We start from the raw sequence: 25236 nt of genomic DNA on the forward strand, positions 1-25236 counted from the left end.
CGTTTTAATCGGGAGCGATTCTAGAAATTCCGCCGGGTCACTACCCTCCACCTTCTCCGGGAGATCAATGAATCTGAGATTGCATCTCCTTAAGCATTTTCCATGTCATCCTGATGTGAGTGTAGTAGTTGGATTTGTCTCTGCATGTCTTCTGCAGTGTGTCTCAGTGGGTGGAGGATATCTTCTGCTGCCCCTATTCTCGTTTCAGTTTCTGTGACCCTGTCCCGCAACTTCGACATATCCTGCCGAAGCAGGGAGATATCAGTCTTTACTTCGTCACTTTTCGCAGCCAGTGTGCCCTGGAGACCCGCAATGGCATCTAATATTTTGGCCGTGTCCGGAGCGTGCCGCTCCACTCCCGCACAGGTGGCCGCGCCATCTTCGGGCCTGCTGGTCCGCGCCCAGCAGTCGGAACTGAGCTAGCTTATCAGCGGCTCCGGTTTGGTGCTTCGGCGGGGACATGGTTTCCGATCAGACCGCTCGGGTATACGTTCTCGTCCGCTGGGTTTGGGCTGTAGCGTTATTCACAGGATAGGTAGCCGGAGTCTCGGCGCTTGGGAGCTCTCCATGCACGTCTTACTCCATTGCTTGTCAGGCCACACCCCCTCAATATTTTGTGTTTGCACAATATTGGAGCAAATGCTTTTTTTTGAAGAGCGCATGTTCTGTAAAAAATCCACTTAAGTTAATTTTGCACTAAAATGCAACATTCCTCCTCGTCGTCCAATTTTTCAAAGGGAACATTTTAAGTTCTTACAGGTAATCAGTTTAGAGTGAACTATGAATAATAGGCGAAGTATTATTGCTCTTGACTCCAGCATGTGCAACAATGTTACATGTGTAGTGTAACAAAGTACTTTTTTTTTGTTTCTTTGACTTCACTTTATTGCGAACACCTATAGCAGGGGTGGCCAACCTGCGGCTCTTTGCCCGGGTCCATGCGGCTCTTACGTTCGGACTGGCCATCGGGACTACCGGGAGTATCCCCGTGGGCCGATGGCTCAGTGGGCTGGTTTACAGTGACAGGCAGCCCGAGTCTCTGCACTCCTCTGGTTATGAGAGTATAAGCGAGGACCTGCTCCGCTCCTCCCACACATCAACAGTCAATCAGCAGGTAGTGTAACCCTCCCCAGCCCGCCACATTTGAATACATAGGTGCTGGAGTGAGGCTGAAGGGGGGGGCAGAGGAAGGAGAAACACGCTGTATCTGAAGCCTATGAGATACAAGAAGGTATGACCACAACTACAGCAAAACCAGTCCTACAGCACACAGAGCGCTAGCTGAATGAAGAAGATCGTGGGATTAGGGATGTCCCACGATCAAGCAATGTCACATGTACACTGGCTGCAGTGTCTTCCAGAAATCAATGGCTTCGGGCAGTGCGCAGGTTACTGATCTGTCCTCCCTTCTCCCTCTGTCATGCTCTGTACTTTTATTTTTTATTTTTTTTTTAAATAGCTGTTTTACCTGCACACTGATGAGATCTGCTCAGCACATTCTCTGTCTGTAGATAGTGTGACACGTGGCTGGCTGTTAACCATTTCAGCTTCTTTTCAGTTATTTATCCAGAGCTCTGTGTGTGCTGCATGCTTTCTGTGATGGTTTTTTGGAAGAATTTACTGCTAGTTCAGGCTAGAAGACCCATTAACTGTTTAACTGTTTATTGTTATCCTGACCAGTTCACTGTTTGTAAAACAATTTGTATTTTGGAAATTAGATGAGCTGCTGTCTTCTGTCACATGGATGTACTTTCAAAGGAAGATTACTGACTTGATGAAAATTACTGGCCTGTGGTCTTTGTAGTGTTAAAACAGTGTGTGACATTTACAATAAATCTAGCTGAGCAAAAGTATGAGTGTATGAGGAAGGGATGGGGTGACGTTCATGTGCGTATGATGTGGCTCTTTGCGGTAACTTGGTAAAAAATGTGGCTCTTGGTCTTTGTCTGGTTGGCCACCCCTGACCTATAGGATCAATTGCCCCCTTTGTGACAGAATTTTTGTATTGAGAAGTTCTCCTTAATGAGACATCAGGGATTAAGGTCTCCCTTGCACTCCAATAGATACCTAGGTACTCCATTAGCTTCTTCCCACACAGGCAGAGAAAGTAAAAGCAGAAAAAAGAAGCCATGAAACTCTTGTCGCGTCTGGGTTCTTGCTAGCTAGGGGACATTGGTCTCCCTCCCCTCTATCCAGTGATTTCTCTCTCCCCCCCCCCCCCCCCATATGGTTTCCAAGCCTGCAAGGGGAGTAGTGGAAACTAGGGAATGTGTAGGTAGGGGAATATTGGTTGCACTGGGGGAACAGTTGACACATTCAGGGGTCCATGCCGTGGAAGCAGTTTGAAGTGTGTTAAACAGCCTGCTGCTGCCGACATAGTATATACATTGGTGGCAGCAAAAAAGGTTTAAAGCCCATCTCCAGGGAAAAAGATTCTCCCTCTGCCTCAAGTCTGCCCCCACACTGCAAAGGTAGTCCCACTGCAAGGGAGTCTTTTTTTTTTTTTTTTTTTTTTTTTTTTTTTTTTTAAAGGTTAAATTTTATTGTTTTTTCTTTCACAACAAACAAAAATAACAGTCCACATCTGCATACAACATGTTCAAATGTACATCAAGGAATTGCCTCTGGCCTCCAGGGACCAGTGTCACTTAGTTACAATAGTCAACTGATAACAACATTTCCATCCTACTGCTCTAATTAGACACCAACCCATTCCCTCCACATGCCTCACCAATACCAAAACCTTCATTTATTATTATTATTATTATTTTCTTACCTCCCTTTTAGAGGAGATAAGCACCATTATATGTAGAAACTTGAGCATGAAATAGACCCTTTACTTTAGCAACCATCTATCCCTCCTCCCTCCCTACCCTAAACCGTTATTCCATCACACGGAGCATATTGAATCCAGCTCGCCCAAATTTTGTCAAACTTTTTAGTGCTTCCTCTGGCTGTATATGTTAATTTATACATCGGCAGTGCGCCATTGACAATATCAATCCAACATTGCAAGGAAGGTGGGGAGGCCCCCTTCCATTTAAGAGCAATTGCCTTTTTGGCATAACAGAAAAGTATTCGAAGTAGAGACTTCTGAGATGCAGATATACCTTCTTCCTCCAACACACCCAACAGGCACCGAGCAGGAGAATAAATATTGGGTAGGGCTAGAGTATCCTCTAGAAATGTAAGGATTGCCTTCCAAAATTTTACAATTTCCGGACATAGCCAGACCATATGAAAGAAGTCCCCTATCGCCCCCCCACATCTATGACACTCTGGGGAGTCCGTCCTTCCCATCTTATGGAGCCTCAAGGGGGTATAATAGATCCTGTGGAGATAATGAAACTATCAGTTTGTCCCTAGCCGAAATCACCGAGGAGAGGGCCGTATCCGCGACCTCCTCCCAGGACTCCCTTGTGATGGACGGAATGTCCGACTGCCACTGTGCGGACACCCTGCCCATCCTGACAGAAGAAGATGTCATTAAAGCCAGATAGTACCTAGATATAAGCTTGGTGTGATCCTCCTCCTTTATTAACTGCTCTAATTTTGAAGGGGCCAGTATCACTTCCAGTCCGCCATACTGTGCACAGACAGCGTGCCTCAGCTGCAAATATCTAAAAAAGAATGTATTGGGGAGTTTGTAATCCATCTGAAATTGTGTAAAGGACTTGAAAATTCCCCCTCGGAAAAGTTGATGTGCATACTTAACCCCATATTTTGCCCAACAGTCCCCATCCGGCATTTTAAAGATCTCCACCAGCTGGGGGTTATGCCACAAGGGGGCATCGGGAGACTCAGCTAGACAAGATCCCTTCATTTTAGCATTGCAAATATGGAATATTTTATGGGATAGCTTCAGGATACCAGCGCCATGTGTAGGATAGGGCCCGTTCCTATATAACACATTGATCAACGCCTCATAAGAGTGGACCTGGGCCGCTTGGGGGGCCACCAAGGCAATATTTAGCGCCGGGAATCCCCACCAGTGTATATGCGTCAACTGGGAGGCTAGATAATAGCCCTGTAAGTCGGGCAAAGCCAGCCCTCCCAAGCGAGTAGGTAGGTGCAACGTGTCCAATGACACTCTAGCCGGTTTGCCGCCCCACAAAAAGGAGACCAGGATTTTATTGATACCCTGAAACACCCTTTTAGGAACGTAAATCGGTGCATGCCACAACAAATACAAAAATCGGGGAAGATATATCATCTTATAGATATTAATTTTACCCAGAAGGTTAAGGGGCAGAGTACGCCATGTCTGTAAATTTTCTTTCAGTCTCAGAATCAAAGGTGAAATATTGTTTTTAATGTAATTAAACAGCGGTAACTGCACCTCAACCCCCAAATAACGGAACCGGGAGACCTTTTGCAAGGGTACCTCCGGTGGTAAATCAGGATCATAGTCGGGGGATAACGGGAGAAGCACGGACTTATTCCAGTTTACTCTAAATCCTGAGTACGCACCAAACCTAGAAATTTGGTCTAGTGCGTTCCTCAGTGAATCCCCTGCGTCTGCCAAATATAGGAGCATATCATCTGCGTAAAGGGACGTTTTTTCCTCTGTCATTTATCTGGCAACCCTGGATTCCTACGTTCGACCTCAAACTCGCCGCCAGTGGCTCAATAGCCAGGGCAAACATGGGCGACAATGGACACCCCTGCCGAGTGCCCCTGTTAATCTCAAAAGGGTCTGTAATATTATTCACTTTGAGCCTCGCCCTCGGCCTAGTGTACAACAATTTCACCCATGCCACAAATCTTGGGCCAAAGCCCAGCCGCCCAAGGACCGCCAGCAAATAGGACCATTCAATGGAATCAAAAGCTTTATGCGTGTCTAAAGACACCACTACTCGTGTGTCCGGATCCTGACCCTCCGACTGAAGAATGGTAAACAAACGCCTCAGATTGATCGCCGTCGATCTCCCGGGTATAAAGCCCGTTTGATCCGGGTGAATAACAAACGCTATCACCTTATTAAGTCTTAGGGCCAGAATTTTTGCCAGTATTTTGGCATCAACATTAATCAATGATATGGGTCTATAGGACTCACAGAGCTCACGGTCCTTGTGCGGCTTTGGTATCAGTACAACAAGCGCCTCCCTCAGGGATTCGGGAAGCTCTCCCCGGTCCAGGGCATCTTCAAACATGTGCAACAACCTGGGGGCCAGACCGTCCGCAAACGTTGCGTACCACTCAGCCGGAAAACCGTCCAAACCTGGCGTTTTGTTCGGGCTGAGGGCACGAATTGTAGCAAGCGTCTCGTCAACCGTAATGGGAGTCCTGCACCGCCTCCACCCCCAGTTCTAAGAGCGGGATGGGGGTTAAGTAGTCACACACCTCCTCCTCCCCATAGTCCACCCTAGAAGAATACAAGTCAGAATAAAATTGTACAAACGCCTGCGCTATTTCTATTTGTGTGGTACATAAAGTCCCATGCATGTCATATATACGGGGTATAGAAGCTGGGGATTGTTGCGAGTGGGCCAGGTATGCCAACAGGCTACTGTTCTTATTACCAAATTCAAATATGCGCTGCGCCTGATATAAAAGTTTTTTCCACTAAGACAAGATCTAAATTGCGGACCCCTTCCCTCCAACCTCTATACGTATCGGAATTGGGGTTTGCTATGTATTCCACCTCTGCATCTGTCACCTTCCTTTCTGCTTCCATAAGTTTCCACTGCCTGTCTGATCGAAGTTGTTTAATAACCCCGGCTACCGAGCCCTTAAGTGTGGCCTTAAACGCTTCCCAGGTGACTCCGACAGGAGCCCCTGCCCGATTATCAACCCAGAAGTCACCAATAGATGACTGCGTGGATCTCTCGAAACTCTCCTCCTGGAGCCACAATGGACTCAGCCTCCACACCACGTACCCTCTCGGTCTCTCCAAGTCAAAGGTGACCATAAGTGGGGAGTGAGCCGAGACAGCACGAGGCAGATATTGGGCCTCCAGCACTCTCGGCAGCAATTCATTGGATACAAAACATAAATCAATTCTAGAAAGGGTATTAAACGTGGTGGAGTGACAGGAGTAAGCTCGAACATGTGGGTTTTTCCACCTCCAGGCCTCCACCAGGTTATAGGACCCAACACACTGAGCCAACGGGGAACCATGCCTAGGCGCCATCCCAAATCTGTCGGCATCAGGTGTTAGCACCACATTCATATCCCCCGCAAGAATAATGGGACCCTCTGCGACTCGGAGAGCAGCCTCCATTATTGTTCCCCATAGTTCTATAGTAAAAGGTGGGGGGAATATATACAGCTATAAACGTATATACTCTATTGTCCAATTCCAACACCAGAACCACAAACCTACCCATAGGATCCGTTTTGACCATCTTAGTATGACACAATAATGTCTTGGAAACCAAGACCGAGACCCCCCTGGCATAGTTGGAATACGTAGAGTGGAACGCCCTGCCCACGAAAGCCCTATGAAGGGCCAAGGTCTTGGATCCCGTCAGGTGTGTTTCCTGGAGAAAAATTATACCTGGATTATGTTTCTGGATATATTTGAATACTAAGGCACGTTTAATCTTGGAGTTAAGGCCTCTCACATTCCACGATATTAACTTAAGCGATTGCATGGTGAGTGAGTACTAAAATCAACAAGTAAGGAGCATAACAGCGGCCATGAGTGGGACGCTCGGGATCCACAGAGAACGGGCAGGACGCTCCACCCCACCCCCCCATGCCCCCCAGTACAGCATAGAGCAGCAGTAACACCACCCCCCAAAGTAGGGAGGGAACATTCAAACTCCACAATACGAACATGTTATAAAAAATAGTGCAAAAGTCAAAAAATCTATCTGCAGTGAACTGTGATCCATAACCTTGGATCAGAACTTCCCCACCCCCCACCCTGCCCGTAGCCCCAAACAACCCACGAACCTGTACTCCCAACTGTAACTCAATAGACATGTTCACCCCTGAGAGGGGAATACTCCCAGTCCAGCCGGACCGGGGGATCAAGGGTGGGTATGCGATTCCAAAAGAGCACAGTACAGACCGCGTCGTTAGCAGGAGTTCTCCCAGCCTGCCAGGCCGCATCAACAGTGCACATACAGTAAAACTTCAGGTGTCAGAGCCATGTGAGCTTCCAGGTGTAACATAGATCAGGTAGACACTGGCTGGACAACATTCGCCGTTCTTCGGTTCCGCAACAGGCATGTCAGTATTTATTAAGCCGGGCCCAAGGATTCAATCCAGTTGTTAGCCTCCCTGGGTGATGTAAAGAACTGCGTTTTCCCTCCCTGGACCACACGTAATTTGGCCGGGTACAGCATGCTGTATGGAAGGCTACGCTCCCGCAGTCTCATTTTCACACTCTGAAAGGCCGCCCTCTGCTTCTGTGTCGCAGCCGAAAAGTCAGGGAAAATAGTTATCCGGTTGTTGTTATAAAGTATCTCAGGCATGTTGCGGGCTTTGCGTAATATGGTTTCTTTATCTCTGAAGTAGAGAAAACGAGCCAGTATGGGTCTAGGATACCTGCCAGGTTGTTGTTGCCTCAGTGGGACTCTATGAGCCCTCTCAATAGCAAAGAGGTGAGAGAAACAATCAGTACCAAAGGTTTGTTTAAGCCAGGATAACAGAAACTCTTCTGCCTGTTTCCCCTCGGAACCTTCCGGGAACCCCAAAAAACGGAGGTTGTTCCTCCGAAGGCGGTCTTCAATGTCCCCCAACTTGGCTTCCTGGGACTTGCAGTCCGCCGCAGTGTCTCTCACCTGCACCATTAAGGGATTGAGGTCATCCTCCACTGTGCTGATGCGCTGCTCAGCTTCACTGACCCTCTGTCTGATTTTCTGGACATCATCCTTAAGTATGGCAAAGTCCACTCGGATGGTTTCGATCTGGGTAGATAGCGCCGCATGGCAGCTTTTGATGGTGTCCATAATCTGAGCCAGCGTGGGTTCTTTAACCTGTGCACCGGAGCCTCCTTCCTCTGCATCAGGCGGAGGGGATGGCAGGGGAGCAGCCAGAGGATCCGGGAGATCAGGCCAGTCTGGGTCCCCCTCGGTGCCCTGGCCCACATTTAGCTCCGCTGCGCCATGCGTCCCTGCTCCCGTCCGGGCGCCATCTTGGCTGGCCTCACGTGCGAACCGGGCCAAAAGGTCCGCGGGCTTGCCACCTACCCACGGGCCGTACTTATTGACCATGCTCATGTGCCCAGCGTGTTCCCGGATCAGGTGCACTGCTCAGCGGGGCGATCCCGGTACTCAGGCCGGTCAGGATACGGTAAGGATTTTGGCGCGGTCAGGAGCTCTCAGGAACAAGTCCTCACATACCGGAAGTCGGCCACGCCCCCCCCCCCTGGATTTTAACTTTAACGGCTGTGCATTTCATTCGTTTTCCTAATCCTTAGACTTTGGTAGTGTGTATCAAGGAAAATGTAGACACATTCTAATTTTTTTTTTTTTTTTATAATCTTGTAGCTTGACTCTTAAATTCCTTGCTCCAGCTGCCTTGCACTGTAACTTAAAGTGATTGTAAAGGTTTTTTTTTTTCCTTCAAATAACGAAGATGCTTATACAGGGGTTTCGCACAGAGCGGCCCCATCAGCCTCTTCTGGGGTTTCCCCCGGTGGCACTCCCAGCTCCTCCTTCTCCTAAACTGGGTGCCCCCATGGAGAGCCACTTTCCCTTGGGGGAACCCGTACAGGTACGCTCCTGGGTCCCACTGCTGCATCCATTGACAGACAGCAAGTCTCAGCCCTGCCCCCCCTTCTCATGTCACTGGATTTGATTGACAGCAGCAGGAGCCAATGATCTATCTATCCAATGAGGACAGAGACAGTGGCTGCAGCTGCTGGGCTCATGTTCATGCTTGTAAGGATGGGTTCAGTTAAGAAAGGGGGGGGGGGCTCTGGGGGTAGCTGCCATCGAGTGAAGTCTACACACCCCTGTTAAAATGGCAGGTTTCTATGATGTAAAAAAAAAATGAGACAAAGCCAAATCCTTTCAAAACTTTTTTTCCACGAGGCATCAAAATCGCCCCCACGGCTGTGGGCACATTTCAAGATTGCCAGCATGGTGTAATACGGGCCCCGCGGCAGAATAACTCTCTTGTTTTAAACGGCAAGATGGCACTGGGACAAAGCAGAGCTGCATCACACGAGCTAGCCATCCTCCCTCAGGAACTCTGCTGGTCGGCTGAGTGATTTGATCCCTTCTCAGTTTACCACACAGCCAGACTCCCTGCTGCCCCAGGACTCCCCACAAAGCAGTGCAAGCACCCAAGCCCCAGAACATCCCCCTGATAAACCCACACTGGCTAACATTCTTCTGGCTATGCAGGATTGCAAAGCCTCTCTCTCCACACAGATTGCATCTATCCGCATGGACTTTTCATTGCTGAAACAAGATGTCCATAATCTGAGTGATAGAACAGGGGTCACTGAGGAACGCATGGGTTCATTGGAAGATGTTGTGCACCCCCTGTCTAACTATGAGGGATACTACAAGAGAAATGGCGGCTATCCGTGTCAAACTTGATGACCTGGATAATTGCTCACGCAGGAATAACCTCCACTTCATGGGTTTTCCTGAACGCGCGGAGTGCTCTCACCCTGAGAAATTTCTATATTCCTGGCTGTGGGACATTTTTGGTACTGTTATTGAACATGCACACGGCACCCCGTCACGTTCACCTCCTGTCGGGGCCCCTTGCATTCCCTAATTGCATGGATCCTTAAAGTGGAAGTAAACCCATGGATTTAAGCAGTTAACATTCCTGACATGCCTTTTTTTTTTTTTTTTTTTTAACTGCACATTGGCTGTGCTCTCAGCCAAACTGTCAAACCATCCAATGGCTGGTGTCATAATGAATCACATGTGCAGCACCATAGCAGTTGAAGATTAAACGGAGGCAAAGATGGCAGTTTCCTTGGCTGAAAACGATAGGGGAGTTTACTGCCACTTTAACTTTCAAGATAAAGTTGCCATTCTGCACCTAACAAGGGAGAAAGGGCCTCTCAAATACAATGGTAATACCTTTTCAGTGTATCCTGACCTCTCGGCTGATGTTCGACACCAGCACATCTCCTTTGCAGCTGTGAAAGCCCGACTGCGTACTGAAGGCCTGCCAAACACCATGTTGTTCCATGCTAAGTTGTGTTATCTATGATGGCAAAGCTCGCTTCTATACCAACCCCAAGGATGCCATGGCGTGGTTCAACGATCATTATGGAATCCTGCCCAGACGCAGGAATGTCAGATAGGGGTCAAAGCACCTTGTAACCCCACTCCTATCTCACCGTTCCTATGTCTTTCTGTGGATGCCTGGGTACCCTACCTACTTGCATCTCTCTACTCTGCCTGAGCTGCTCCAGGTGGTTCCTACTACTTCCTCCTTTTGCAGAATACGGGACTCCTATCCTGTTGTACCCAACCAGCTCCTATGGATTCCCACCTACGCTTGATCCTGCTTGTTAAGCCTACTGACTTGCATAAGGACCGAAGGACTTGGCGAGTATTTGCGAATATTTGCTTTTACTGCAGACCCTCATCCTGCACCTGGAATGGCTATGGTTCCTTTTTACATTTGTGGATTACATGCCGGATTCTACACTACCCCCATACCAATTGGTGTGAATAGTGCCTTACACTTGCTATTATGACTATGCTCTTATATATCCTGTGAGACATGGCGGGCAATGTTATGTCTCTATCTACCCCCAGAGTTGTGTACTATTTTACTTGCCATGGCCAGGTCGTTAAAGATCATTTTCCTGGAATACTGGAGGGTTGAACTCTCCTCAGAAGCTATCCCTAGTATTATCGGCCCTGAAAAAATATTGCCCACAAATTATTTGTCTCCAGGAAACACCTGGTTGACTCTAAAATAAGGTCCCTCAAGCAACCATGGTTAGCGCAATCCTATCATGCTACTCGCACAGTTTACTCTAGAGGGGTCTCTGTTTTGTTGGCCAAATCTCTCCATGCGGAGGTTTTGCAGATTAAAACAGACCCAGAAGGCAGGTTTGTCATACTTTATAATACAAATTGCTTCTGTGACACTCGCCCTGGTGACTGTATATATTTACCATTTTCCACAGATGTAGCCGTAAAACTGTCACTTATACTATTATCTAGGCCCCCAGTCCCATTGCTGTATGTGGGGGAATTTTAACGCTGTAATAAGCTCGGCCGTGGACCACCTATGGGGGCAGATCCTTCACATACTTTACTGACTGGGCCCAGGTTCATGGACTTTCTGAGATATAGAGGTGGAAACACCTGGATATGTGTCAATATTCTTGCCGTTTGGATTCTTTCCACACCATGTCTCGCATACATCTGGCATTTTGTACAGGAGATTTTCTCCCAGTAGTCTTTGACATATCCTATTTACCTAGGGGTGTGTTGGATCATGCACCCCTTGGTGGTGGATCTCCATCTTCAAGGCTCAGATCCATTTGTGTGGCACCTGAACTCCCACTGGTTGCAGGAGATAGTACAGGGGGAATGTAAAAAAAAAAATGGAAAATGTCACTGGCGGCACAGTGGTGTAGTGGTTAGCACTCACCTAGCAGTAAAAAGGGTCGCTGGTTCAAATACCAACCACGACACTACCTGCCTGGAGTTTGCATGTTCTCCCTGTGCCTGCGTGGGTTTCCTCCTACACTCCAAAGACATGCAGGTAGGTTAACCACTTCCCGACCAGCGCACGACGATGTACGTCGACAGAATGGCACGGGCAGGCATATTGGCGACTGTATAAATGACAATGGTCCCAAAAATGTGTCAAAAATGTCCGATGGGTCCCCCACAATGTCGCAGTCACAATAAAAATCGCAGATCGCCGCCATTACTAGTAAAAAAAAAAATAATAAAAAATTATTAATAAAAATGCTATAAAACTATCCCTATTTTGTAAACGCTATAACTTTTGCGCAAACCAATCAATAATCACTTATTGCGATTTTTTTTTTTTTTACCAAAAATATGTAGAAGAATACGTATCGGCCTAAACTGAGGGAAAAAAATGTTTTTTTATATATTTTTGGGGGATATTTATTATTAGAAAAAGTAAAAAATAATGCGTTTTTTTTCAAAATTATCGCTCTATTTTTGTTTATAGCGCAAAAAATAAAAACCGCAGGGGTGATCAAATACCACCAAAAGAAAGCTCTATTTGTGGGAAAAAAAGGACGTTTATTTTGTTTGGGAGCCACGTCGCACGACCGCGCAATTGTCAGTTAAAGCGACGCAGTGCCGAATTGCAAAAAGTGGTCTGGTCTTTGACCAGCAAATTGGTCCGGTCTGAAAGTGGTTAATTGGCTTCTGTCCAAAATTGGCCTTAGCATATGATTGGGGACCTTAGATTGTGGGCTCCTTGAGGGTAGGGACCAATGTGGGTGTGCAATGTACAGGGATAGGGGTAGACACTCACTCAGGTTGTACTGGATGGACTGGTGTCTTTATTCAACCTTACTAACTATGAAACTATGAAACATGTGCTATTCTGCCACTATTTATAGTGAGGTATTTTTGTCTTAGTGAATTGAGGCCACAGATGCATTCAAATCTGTTGCATACACTTAAAAATTGGGAGGCAGTCTTGTGTGCATCCTTCCTTCCTTTTTTTTTTTTTTCAATAATTCGCTTGATGCATGTTGCTGAACACTTTTGAAGCTATTTTATTATCATACTTTAAAAAGGAGAGTTACATTAAGCAGGTATTGGAGTATAATTTTAGGCATAATGAATATGTGTACTTTTTGTTACAACTCATTCACTATGTATATAGGCAGAGGAAACCCATGTTTAAATGAAGACTGTTTACCTTCATGTTCCTGCTATAGTCTAAGATTTTGTATTCATTTCTTTAATGGGGGATTTCATATCTGTAGTGTTATATAGGAAACCATATACTGCTTCTGCGTTACCAGAGTGCATAGTCAAAATCATCAGCATGCAACTTTTTTTTTTTTTTTTTTTTTTTGTATAGCAGCATTTTACAAGTATTTCTGATATTTGTGTGACTTGTCATACATCTGTCCATTTCCTCTTACAGGTTCTCAACTGATGAAGGGCAGTGTTGGCTCTCCTATAATTTTACCACTCAACCTGTAATATTCACTGGTCTGGCTTCGGAGCCAGGGGCTCGTTCACTGAATGTCACAGTGTGGGGCTATGAACCAGGAATTTTTCGAAGAGTTTGGAATTCCTACACTATTGACTTTGCTTCCATACTAAATAAGACTTGTAAGTATCAAAGTATGTTTACTACAGTTTTCTTATAGCTCAGCCGTTCATGAAAATTATTATGATCCAGCATCCAAATCTGAGCTTTTGGTTCAGATTCCTTTCTGTTATATTTTTTTTTATACTCCTGAATCTTTACCTTTTCAAAAAGGTTTACATTTTAAAAATGTTTATCACCATTTTATAGCGCTGATGGTACTCATGAACATTAGGCCTGCTCACAGCAAAGCGTAGGCAATATTTTGTATAGTGCTAAAAGTAGCTCTGCTTTATTGGTTATGCAAATTCCCCCATTTCAACCAGAATAGCCCAACCTTTGTTGTCAAAACCAAGACTGAGATTGTTGGATAACAGGCTGGGGGAATTTATTCTTACCATTACCTTGCCAGATCTTCTCCCAAGGTGTTCCTAGAGGCAATATATGCGCATCTGGGCCTCTTCAGGTGCAGTCACCTCTTTACAGTTTTGAGGCACATCTATTTGGGTTCCACTTTTGCTGATGTAGAGGTGATCAGTAAAGTGTTGGAATGTGGCAATCGAATCTGGGCTTAATACTTTCCCTCACAAATCTCTATATTGTCGCCCAATCTCTTGGTTGATGTAAATAGGTCCACAGTGTTCTCAGGTACTGATAAAGAAGGAAACTCTTGCCTATACAAATTGAGTTGTTTATGGAACTGCTCAACATAGTCCGAAAGAGTAGTATAAAATGTTTGTGGAAAAATAGTCTTAAACATGGAGGGTCTGCCAAACTTTTTCACGAAGTGTAAGTTGATGAAGGTGCCTAGGGGTATGTCTTATAGATAACAAGTAGCCTGCTTGTGTCCATGGCAGATTTGACTGTGGCATTTGAATATTTCAGATTATATGGTCTAAAGGTCGCCAACTACCTGAACTAATCAACTTATTTGCAGTAGTTGCTGTTATAGCTTTGGCAAAAGCCAAAGACCTCAATTCATCCTGAAAAATATCTACACATTTAGCACATGCTCATATGTATCCTAGGCAAATTAATAAAAAAATAAAAAAATATATATATATTCTCAAGTCGTCTTCCAGGACGGCACCCTGAGAGATGACTGGTCCACCTGACAGGAAACGCAATCAATCAAAGAGGTTAAAAGTCCCCGTGCTCCTCGGTTTTGATTTGGTTTCCCCACAGCGAAACCGTTTGTTATTTTTTCCTAGACCCGAAGCCTGGGGCTGGTGGTCTCCCCCTGTGAGCCGGACCAAATGCCTGGGAAGCCTCTGGGTCCGGCAGGATGTTCTCATCCTTCCTGGGGGGTTCCTCTATATTTTCCTAAGGGGGGGAGCAGAACCTGGAAGAGCCCCCCTGAGCGCTGAAGGACCCTGGGTACAGTGGTGTACCCAGAACTTCAGGGGCCAATTTTCCTCTCCTCTCCTTACCTGTGCAGTGGGCGTGCATAAAAGGAGCCTGGTGTCCCTTTTTGACTCAAGGCATCTCTCTGAAGACTCCAGGTCTAGCAATCCAGAGGGTCCTTGGTGCAGCTGGAGGCAGTAATCTCCCCTTTGCAGCAGAGGTGCTCAGCTTTCTGGGGAGGCTCAGTACCATCTTCCTGGAGCTTGGTGGAGGAATGACATCACTTCCTCCACAGAACAGGAAGTGAGCTCAGAGTTCGGGTCATTTCCTGTCTACAGCAAAATGGTGGCAGTATCGGCATGGAGGTAACCACAGCCTCAGCCTCACAGCCGATTTGACAAATCAGGGACATAAATCCAGGAGGAGCAGGCGCCCACTTCTCCCACAGACCAGCTGTCGTTAGCCTGTGTTAGCTGTCCGAAGAAGCTCACTGGCATCAGCGGCATTGGAACGTGAGGAGACCCCCGCAGGGTCCATGGCCATGGAGGAGACCACGGGGTGAGTCTGACCGGCTGCCGGAGGTTTAGATGGGGGAGGGTACCCCAACTCTTCTCCTCTGGGTGGTACAGTGCTGTATTGTAATGCCTGTATGTTTTTGTTTCAGGGGACGATGCCACTGCTCTTGGGGTTGCCAGCCGTCCCGTGAAATCTTCTACTCGCTCTAAGCATTGTGGAAACTGTAATGCTAGATTACCCCCAGATCATCCTAAACCCTTCTGCTTTAAATGTATACAGAAGCTGACAGGGAAGGAAACCTCTCAGATAATGGAGAAGTTTCTCACAGTACAAACTGAGATGTTGTCCACTTTGAAAGCCTTTCAGTCCTCCCTTAAGTCTAGAGATTCAGAGGCTCACACCAGCAAGGACGCCTCCTCCCAGGAGTGCTCCGCTTCCTCTAGGGGGTCTAGACAGCGGGCAGACAACCCAAAGTACTGAACCGAGGAGGGATAGGAAGAGGTTTTTTCGTGGCCCCCAGGCAAAGAACCGCTTCTCAGAGAAAAAGGTCTCCACTAATAGACGTTAGGGGGCTGGGAAGGACAAGCAGAAGTCGGGCATTCTCTTTTCCAGCCAGAAGTTCGGGCGACAAGACCCCCAAATGACATTCCAGTGGAGGGAAGACTTTCCCACTTTGTCCCTCAGTGGAAAAGGGTCACTCAGAGCCTCCATATTCTACAGATCATAAAAGAGGGTTACAGATTAGAATTTCTTTCCCCTCCTCCCACCAAATTTCTCTTGACCCACCTTCCCAGGTATCCCGGCAAGGCAGCAGGAATCCTACAGAATATAGAAGAACTGGCCAGGCAGGAGGTCATAGTACCTGTTCCAGAGGGCCAGCAGGGTCGGAGGTTCTACTCCCACATATTTGTGATACCAAAGCCCTCAGGAAGATATTGCCTGATCCTAAATCTAAGGCACCTCAATGTCTTCCTGCAGTACAAGAAGTTCCGCATGGAGAGTGTTTATTCTCTGACACCTCCTCAGGGACGTGTTCATGGTAACCTTGGATTTAAAGGACACCTACCTTCACGTCCCTATATTTCAGAACCATCAGGTCTTCCTAAGATTTGCAATTGCCTCTCCAGAGGGAGTTCAGCATTGGCAGTTTGTGGCCCTCCCCTTCAGGCTGGCATACAGTCCAAGGGTTTTTACGAAGATCCTGGCAGAAGTAGTGGCCTTCCTGCATCTCCAGGAAGTAGCACTGATTCCCTATTTAGATGACATTCTGATTTGCAATCAGAATCGGGATCAGCTCCTTTTGGATCTAGCCAGGGTAGTGGTGACCTTAGAATCCCTGGGATGGATCATCAGCAAGGAAAAATCCTCACTGATTCCGGACCATACGAAAATGTATCTGGGATTCCTGGTGGATTCCGCTCAACAGAAGTTAGTTCTACCCCAGTGCAAGGTAGAGGGTATAATTTCAGCGGTCCTTTTTCTGTTGGAGGCAGACATCTCCATACAGAGGGATTATGAGGGTGCTGGGCCTGATGACGGCAGCTATCCCAGCAGTTCCTTGGGCACAGCTGCACTGCAGGACCCTCCAGCACTTCCTCCTTTCCTCTTGGGACAGGAAAAGAGTTTCTCTAGATGTAGAAGTAGCCATTCCGATCAAGGTAAAATATTCTCTTCGCTGGTGGCTTCTCCCTCAGAGGCTTCAAGGGGGTCTCGGAAGGCGCCCTGATTCTGATAGCCCCTTGGTGGCCCAAGAGAGCTTGGTTTCAAACCCTGCAGGGTTGGTCCATAGCCCCGCCTCTACACCTTCCTGTTCGGTGCGACCTTCTCCTTCAGGTTCCAGTTTGCCATCCAGACCCCAGCTTCTTCAGGCTGATGGCCTGGCTCTTGAAAGGCAGAACCTGCGGGAGAAGGGTCTGTCGGACAGAGTAGTGGATACTCTCCTCCTTGGTAGAAAGCCGGTCACAAGGCGTATTTACGCTAAGACCTGGGGGATTTTTTCTCGCTGGTGTCGGGTGAGAGGAACTTCACAGCAAGAGATCCCGGCCATTCTGGAGTTTCTCCAGGATGGAGCAGAGCAAGGGTTGGCAACCAAGAAACTTGAGGCACAGGTCGCAGCCTTATCCTGTTTTTTGGAGAGGCTCTTGGCACTAGACCCTCTGATCAGGAGGTTCCTTTTGGTCAGATAGGTTGTCCCCTGTCCAGGTGTCTAGGTTCCCACCAGGGGATCTTACCTTGGTGTTAGAGGGGTTACAAGGTCCCCCTTTGAACCAATAGACCAGATCCCCCTCAGTATCCTCACCTTTAAGTTAGCCTTTCTGCTTGCTGTTACATCAGCCAGGAGAGGAGGCGATATTAAGGCCTTTTCAGTCAAGGAACCATACTTCCGTTTATTCGAGGACAGGGTTATACTTAGGCAGGACCCCCTGTACCTCCCTAAGGTAGCATCCAGGTTCCATAGGACTCCACAAGTAGTGCTACCTTCCTTTTGTAATAATCCCCAAAATGAGAGGGAAGTTTATTTTCACTGTCTGGACGTCAGACGTTGTTTGTTATCCTACTAAGAAAAAGTTAAGGAGTTTCGAAGGTCCAGCCATCTTTTAGTTAATTTTTCTGGCCAAAAGAAGGGCCAACAAGCCTCTAAAGCATCCATAGCTAGATGGATTAAGAATGCCATTGCTTTAGCCTATGAGCAGTCAGGTAATGCAGTGCTCAAGGACCTGAAAGCTCATTCCACGTGATCTCTGGCAACCTCTTGGGCAGAAAGGGCCGGAGCTTCGGTGGAGCAGATATGTAGAGCCGCTACATGGACAAGCCAGAACACCTTCCTGAGGCATTACAGGGTGGAGTTACTGTCCCCTCAGGATCTGGTGTTTGGCAGGAAGGTCCTGCAAGCGGTTGTCCTGCCCTAAGGTAGGCCTGAGCTACTTGCTCCTCTCAGGGTGCCGTCCTGGAAGACGACTTGAGAAAATGACCAGTTACACTTACCGGTAACTGTGTTTCTGGGAAGTCTTCCAGGACGACAGGCCTACTTCCCACCCATTCTCTTTAGGTATAATTTAAGGTATAGAGTGTGGGGGTGTTGGTTTCTTCACTCTCGTGCACTGGTGTGGGTCAATACTTTGTCACAACTGAGGAGCACGGGGAGGGGAGGGGCCTTTTAACCTCTTTGATTGTGTTTCCTGTCAGGTGGACCAGTCATCTCTCAGGGTGCTGTCCTGGAAGACTTCCCAGAAACAGTTACCGGTAAGTGTAACTGGTCTTTTTTTTTTTTTTTTCTTCTCAGGAGGCTGCAGAGCATTATACCCACGATCAGTGGATCTTGGGTGCAATGTCAGGCTCCTACAGACCTATGATAGAACTTTCTGCCCATATGTCTGTACGCAATTGCTGTAGGAGATGTCCAATGAACTACAAGAATGATCACCAGCACCCTTGCAGTTTACTGGGAACTACAAGCTAGCTGCAGCTCTCCCGCTTTAGGAAGAAAATGACTTTTTTTCTCAGCATGCGGATGGCAAAGTGATATTTGCAGTATTACCTGTGGTCCCCAAGCAGCTGATCTTTTCCCCATTACGAAATTATCACGCTTTGTCTTTGTGGTGGCAGCCAAGGAGAAGTCTCCAAGGAGAAGTGATCAGCACAGTAGTGACATCACCAGTCTTACCCCAAATCTATGAAGAATAGCTGTTTGCCAACATTGCCATAGATCTCAAAGGGCGGCTAAACGGCTTGAGTGTAAGACTCTAGGCACAGGAAGAATTCTAGACAAAAAGTATGCCTGTCTCAAATAATCCTATATTTGTTGATGTTCCTATCCTGATTAGTTTCTGGGACAAGCCAACCTTTTTAGACCCTTGCGTCCATGATCACAGGAGCGAATGTCTCCCTGTTTCAAAAATGTGCCAGTGCTTTGTACTGTAGGGCCCTAGAAAAAAGCCAGGATGGGAATGTGAAAAAAAAATATACAAGCATTTGAGATATGACATGGAGAAGGTGACACGACCTCAAAACAACTGGAGGAAAGTTTAAAATAAATTTTAGAGTTTTTTTGTTGAAAGGGTAGCTCAGAATTAACTTCAAACAGAGATAGTGAGCCAGTCAACAGTAAGGCTGGGTTCACATATGCTGCGGCCGCAGTTTGCAGCATGGTGTCCAGTTCGTCCCTGTTCACCGAAATCAGGTCAGAATTTTTTGCCTGAACTTGCACCTGAAACGGAAAACCAAAGATGCACAGGAACCTCTTTAAATGCGGACCGCAGCTGCCCCAGAACTGTGTGAACTGATTCAGTTAAGAGACGGTCACACTCTAGATCTAAGGCATTCTGGACCTGAATCCAATCTGTCAAAGGGGTACGAAAAAAAATTCTCTGTCCACTCCCTTTTTACCTTCCCATATGCCAGCTTTAGACCAAAGGTAGACAGGTTTATTGCCCAACTTGCACCAACTTCAGGCACAGGGCATGGTTGTACCAATTCCTTAATGGAGAAAAATGGTTTTAAGGCTTCTATTCAAACCGAATTACAATACCAAAAACCAAACGGGGGCATGTGCCCAATTCTGGGTTTAAAATCTCCAAACCGATTTTCTTTATCATACATCATAGGACACAGAGCCTCAAGTATTTACTTAGTGGGTTATGGGCCTACCTTCAGGTGTTGACACTGGTATAACCAATACAGGAAGTTGACTTTCCTATATAACCCCTCCTCCTTCCAAGAGTACCTCGCCAGTGTCTAAAGGTGTTGGTCACTAGTGAAGATGTGCTCTGAGGGGTCCATGCTGGATTTAAAAAAAACCTCCACAACCAGATCCATCCTCGCCACTGAGGCCATAGGCTGGTACCTGGACCTCGATTCAAGAACGAGGTTTTTCCTGTAATGCTTCTCTTTGAGAGCTGGACCCTAGGAACCAGGACTCTTTTTTTGGTCTTGCTACATTACCTAAAGCTGTTCCTGAGGGGTGCCCTACAGGTCAAGGGAGTGAGTGGAACCCCTATTAAAAGGGACCCAGTCTTTGAAGGTTTAACTACGCTGCCTGCTGTGATGGATGATGTTTTGGATGTCTGGAAATCAGCAGTAACCTGCAGCGAGGAAAAGGTAAGGGAAGAGGCTAGGAACTGTAAAAGGTGCCTATGCCTTTCCTTCCATATATTTAAAACTTTATGCCTTTTAAAATGTCTCCTCTAGAGGGAGTAAGTTGCACATACCTTAATACTGTGCTTTCAGCATCTGTGTCTGGCTATTACAGCCACGTGTGGTCCCAGCAGCCAAAAGAGGTGGGTTCTTGGTGAACAAATGGTGTCCCTCTTCCCTCTTTGAGGAATCAAAGAAGGGGTATAGCAGTTACAAGAAGCAGCATAGCACAGGTTAAGTACTCTGGCAGCTAGCGTAGCCTTAGCAGTTCCTGACAGGCATGGGATTATATCCACTAGCCACCAGCTCAATCTGGAGTTTCTTGCTTCATATAAAAACATATGTATGATAGATGGCTACTATTACAAAAGCTATACATACTACTGACAAAGATTCCACTCCCCCTAACTCCCCTCTTGGAGAGGTGTGGTGGCTACTTCCAATTTTTTTTTTTTTATATATAAAACTTGCCCTCATGCACTTAGCTTGCTGGTTTTTAACGATTCCCCAGCCTGATCTTACAGGCAGTATGCTTTGATAAGTGGGGACAAAGTACCAGACGGCACTGCAGGCTCTAGACGGCACCACCACCACAGCCCAGGAAAGGGTGTTCTTGCCTCCCGCAAAGATCAGCTCCATATAAGAGCTGGTACGGATGGTCAGGTCATAGAGAAATTCCTCAATTTGCCTTTGCATGAGGTTGTTAGGAAAGATGGTAGCTTCATTCGAAGCAGTTCCCTATGCTCAATTCCATTCAAGACTGTTTCAAAACAGTATCCTGTCTGCTTGGAACAAGATGATTCAAGCTTTGGATTTGCCAATGCGGATGTCCCCAAGCCTCAGTTGGTGGTTACTAACTCGGAACTTGCTGAAGGCAAAGTCCTTCAGACCAATTATCTGGAAAGTAGTAACGACAGATGCCAGGCTTTCAGGCTGGGCAGCAGCACTAGAGAAGACGACTGTCCAGGAACAGTCGTCAAGACCTGGAAGAGCCTTGTCCATCAACATCCTAGAGATTCGGGCAGTGTATCTAGCTCTGAGAGCTTGAAACTCAGAGTTAAAGAATTGTCCTGTCAGGATCCAACCCGACAATGCCAGGGCTGTGACATATATCAATCACCAAGAGGGCACCAAAAGTCTCTCAGCTCAGAGAGGTGAACCAGATTCTAACTTGGGCAGAAAATAATGTCCCATGCCTATCGGCAGTTTTCATTCCGGGAGTAGAGAATTGGCAGGTGGACCACTTAAGTCGCCAGCAGGTATTCCTGGGGGAAAGGTCTCTTCATCCCGAGATTTTTCACTGGTTGCCAAAGATGGGGGACTCTGGACGTAGACCTTCTAGCATCGAGATTCAACATGAAGCTAGTCAACTTTGTGTCTCGGACAAGGGACCCACTCACATACGGAACAGATGCGTTTGTGACCCCGTGAGATCAGTTTTCACTGATCTATGCATTTCCTCCGATTCAATTGCTGCCTCGACTTCTTTGCAGGATCAAGCTGGAAAGAAAGCCGACAATACTGGTAGCACCCGCCTGGCTCAGGAGGTCATGGTACGCAGAAATTGTGAAGATGGCAATGGAGGACCCATGGTCCCTCTCACTAAGGATATCCCATCCTACTTTACGAACGCTAAATTTAACGTCCTGGCTATTGAGACCCACATTCTGAAGAAACTGGGCTTTCCAGGTCAGTTATCTCGACTTTGATTAATGTTCGGAAGACAGTTTCCAGAGCTATTTATTAGTCTGAAAGGCTTATGTTTCCTGGTGTGAATCCAAGGGTTTGCACCTTCGGAGATATATCATAGGCAGAAATCTTGCCTTTCTACAATTAGGCGTAGAGCTGAAGTTGGCCCTGAGTACTATTAGTCCAGCGTTTCATGCAAGGAGAGATGTGGATTAACCCGCCAGTGAAATCACCCTTAAGCCCTTGGGACTTGAATTTTGTTTTTGTCTGTTACAAAAACAGTCATTTGAACCGATACAGCATATTCCTTTAGTCCTTTTTACAAGTAAGCTGGCATTTTTGGTTGCTATATCCTCAGTAAGGAGGGTATCAGAATTGGCTGCTCTTTCTTGTAAAGAGCCATATTATTCATGAGGACAGAGTGGTGTTATGCCCTCATCCATGTCTTTTGCCAAAAGTGGTTTCAGGCTTTAATCTGAATGAAGATATTGTCCTGCCATTGTTTTTCTCAAAACCACGTTTCAGGGAAGAAAAATCACTACATTGTCTTGATGTGGTGAGAGCAGATTCGTAAGACTGAAGTCTTATGTTTTCTGCCGGAGGGTCCTAAGAAAGGACAGGCAGCATTGAAATCCACTGTCGCTAAGTGGATTCGGCAAGTTATAATTCAAACTTATGATTTGAAAGGAAAGACTCCCCCTTTTCAAGTTAAGGCACAATCTATCAGAGTGGTTGGTGCTTCTTGGGCAGTGTGTCACAAAGGCCTCCATGTCCCAGTTCTGCAAGGCCGCGACTTGGTCTTCAGTGCATACATTCACAAAATTTTATTAAGTGGATGCAAGATGGAATAAGGATATTGCCTTTGAGCACAGTGTGCTGCAGGCAGCAGTATAAGGCTTCAGGTCTGGGTTGTCTCCCTCTCAAGTAAATACTTGGGGCTCAGTGTCCTATGATGTACGATGAAGTAGAATTTTTTTTTTTAAATGGTTTACCGGTAAAATCCTTTTCTTGGAGTACATCATAGGACACGGAGCTCCAGCCCCTCTTTTTATGGGCTGTAAGTATATTGCTTGGCTACAAAAACTGAGGTACTCCTGGAAGGAGGAAGGGTTATATAGGGGAGTCAACTTCCTGTATTAGTTATACCACTGTCAACACCTGAAGACAGGCCCATAACCCACTAAGTAAATACTTGAGGCTCTGTGTCCTATGACGTACTTCAAGAAAAGGCTTCTACAGGTAATCTGTTTTAAAAATCCTATTTTTTTGTGTCAAAATTCTGGATGGAATAAAATTTAATCTTTCAGTTTTCTCAGACAAGGGGGAATTTATTGCATCTCAGACCTAAGATGCCTATCTCCATATTCCCATTTTCCCATCACACCAACACTGTGTTTTGCTGTAGGAGACCAGCCCTTCAAGTTTGTGGCACTACCATTTGGGCTCTTCTCTGCACTCCTAGTGTTCACAAATCTGCTTTGTCCCATGCCTGGCTCTTATATGAACCCAGGCATTTCATGCCACAGGTTATCTGGGCGACTTCTGACTTCCTGCTGATGGACTCCTCAGCCAGAACCTTGTCTGCTAATGTCCAAAGGACCATTCACTCCCTTCAAACCTTTGGCTGGATAATAAACATTCCAAAATATGTTCTTTCTAGTTCTGGAGTACCTCGGTGTAATCTTGGACACAACCCAAGCTAGAATTTTTCCTCCCACAGGAAAAGATTGCCTAAATAAGGATGTTTTCAATTTTTAGTTCACAATAATGGTTTCTGCATGAGGGTCCTGGGCTTCATGGTCGCCTTCTCTAAGATCGTTACCTTTTTGCTCAGTTTCACTCCAGATAAATCAGTTCAACATCCTGGAATGTGTAGCAAGCAGAATCAGTCCTTGGATTACTTAATGATTCTGTCCAGCCAAACAAAGCTCAACAGTGACCTACATAACTCGTCTAGGGGGGCATCAGAACCTTAGCAGCCCTAACTGAAACAAGTGTAATAATTTTCTGGGTAGAAACATTCTAGCTTTTTCGCCCATCCACATTCCTGGAGATTTATCAATCGGGCTTCTTACATCCGTGCTTAAACCTGAGAGAATAATCTTTGCACCCTGAAATCTTTTAAAATATCTAAGATGAAGAAAACCAGATATGAACATTTGGGCCTCCCAGGCTCAACAAACAGAGCAAATGTATTGCCAAGAGCAGGAATCCTTCTCATTAGATGCTCAGTAGATGCTCTGGAAGATAGAGGAGCAAAGAGACACTGATTCTCATCACACTAAACCAGCCCAGAAAAATGTGGTTCAGGGATATTCTCAAACATCTGGCAGACAAACCTTGGGCGTTTACAAATAGACCAGAATTGCTGGGCTAAGGCCCTCTTTTTCGTTCTGCTTCTCAATCACTGGCTTGAGCGGCATGGCTATTTGTGGATATAGGAAACTTTGGCTGTTATTCCACCTTGCTTTGGGCAAGGTAATCTAACTCCTGCAAGATTTACCATCTCACATGGTAGGCTTTCTATGCATGGTACCACAACTGAAGGTTTAAAGGATACGTTTGTCTTTAAAAATAAACATGTTTTTGCAGGTAAAAGTGCATCTTTCCTCATTTATTTTTTTTCCTCGAAAGCCTGCAAAACTACACCTGCAATCAGCAGATCATCGGTTCAATGTCGGTCTCCTGCAGACAATGCCTACAGCTTTCTACCCATACCTCTGTACGGGCTTTCTGCGTGAAATCGGTAGGAACTGTCAATGAACTAGAAGAGCGCTCACCTGCGTCCTTGCAGTTCATTGTGAACTAAAAGCTGTCTGCTGCGGTGGAGACGGGACTTGTAGTTCATTTATTCTGATTCCTGCAAATGACTGACGTTGCTGTGTGGATGGCTGCTCTGTTTTTAAATTTGACAGCAGGTGCATGGAGAAGAACCATTGTTTGGCTTGCACGGGGTGGGGGGTAGGGAGGTGCATAATAACCTACTACATGTTACATCTTCAGGTCTCATGCACACTAGATGTCATAAAAAAAATGGCAGTAGCATTTTTCAGCGTGTGTGTGTGTGTGTTTGTTTTTTTTTTTTTTTTTTTTTAACTATACTTCCACAAAAGCTTATGGCTCAAAAACGCTGATAACGGCAGAATAGCAGCAATTTTACTTTTATCAGTTTTAGTATTTAGCATTATAGCACCACTAGTTCTGTGTTTTTATGTGTGTTTTTTTTTTTTTCCAGCCAAAAACGCCCCTGCCAAAAAACACTAACAGACTATGTGTGCATGGACACATAGGATAACACGATGGGGAGTTTACAGGCTGCAGGGGAAAAAAAAAAAAGCCTGACGCCAAAAACGCCCGCTTTAA

General features: G+C 46.2%; 1 protein-coding gene across 1 annotated transcript in view; it reads left to right on the plus strand.

The window, feature by feature from the left end:
- Positions 1–25236, plus strand: part of SORT1 (sortilin 1) — a 234401-nt gene that overhangs the window by 136630 nt on the left and 72535 nt on the right. The window contains exon 14 of the mRNA XM_077481349.1: positions 13024–13214. Within this exon, the coding sequence (XP_077337475.1) occupies positions 13024–13214 (191 nt within the window). The remainder of the gene's footprint in view (positions 1–13023; positions 13215–25236) is intronic.

This window comes from Lithobates pipiens, unplaced genomic scaffold, assembly GCF_037356315.1.
Source record: "Lithobates pipiens isolate NorthernLeopardFrog02 unplaced genomic scaffold, aLitPip1_a1.2 Scaffold_16, whole genome shotgun sequence".
Taxonomy (NCBI): Eukaryota; Metazoa; Chordata; class Amphibia; order Anura; family Ranidae; genus Lithobates; species Lithobates pipiens.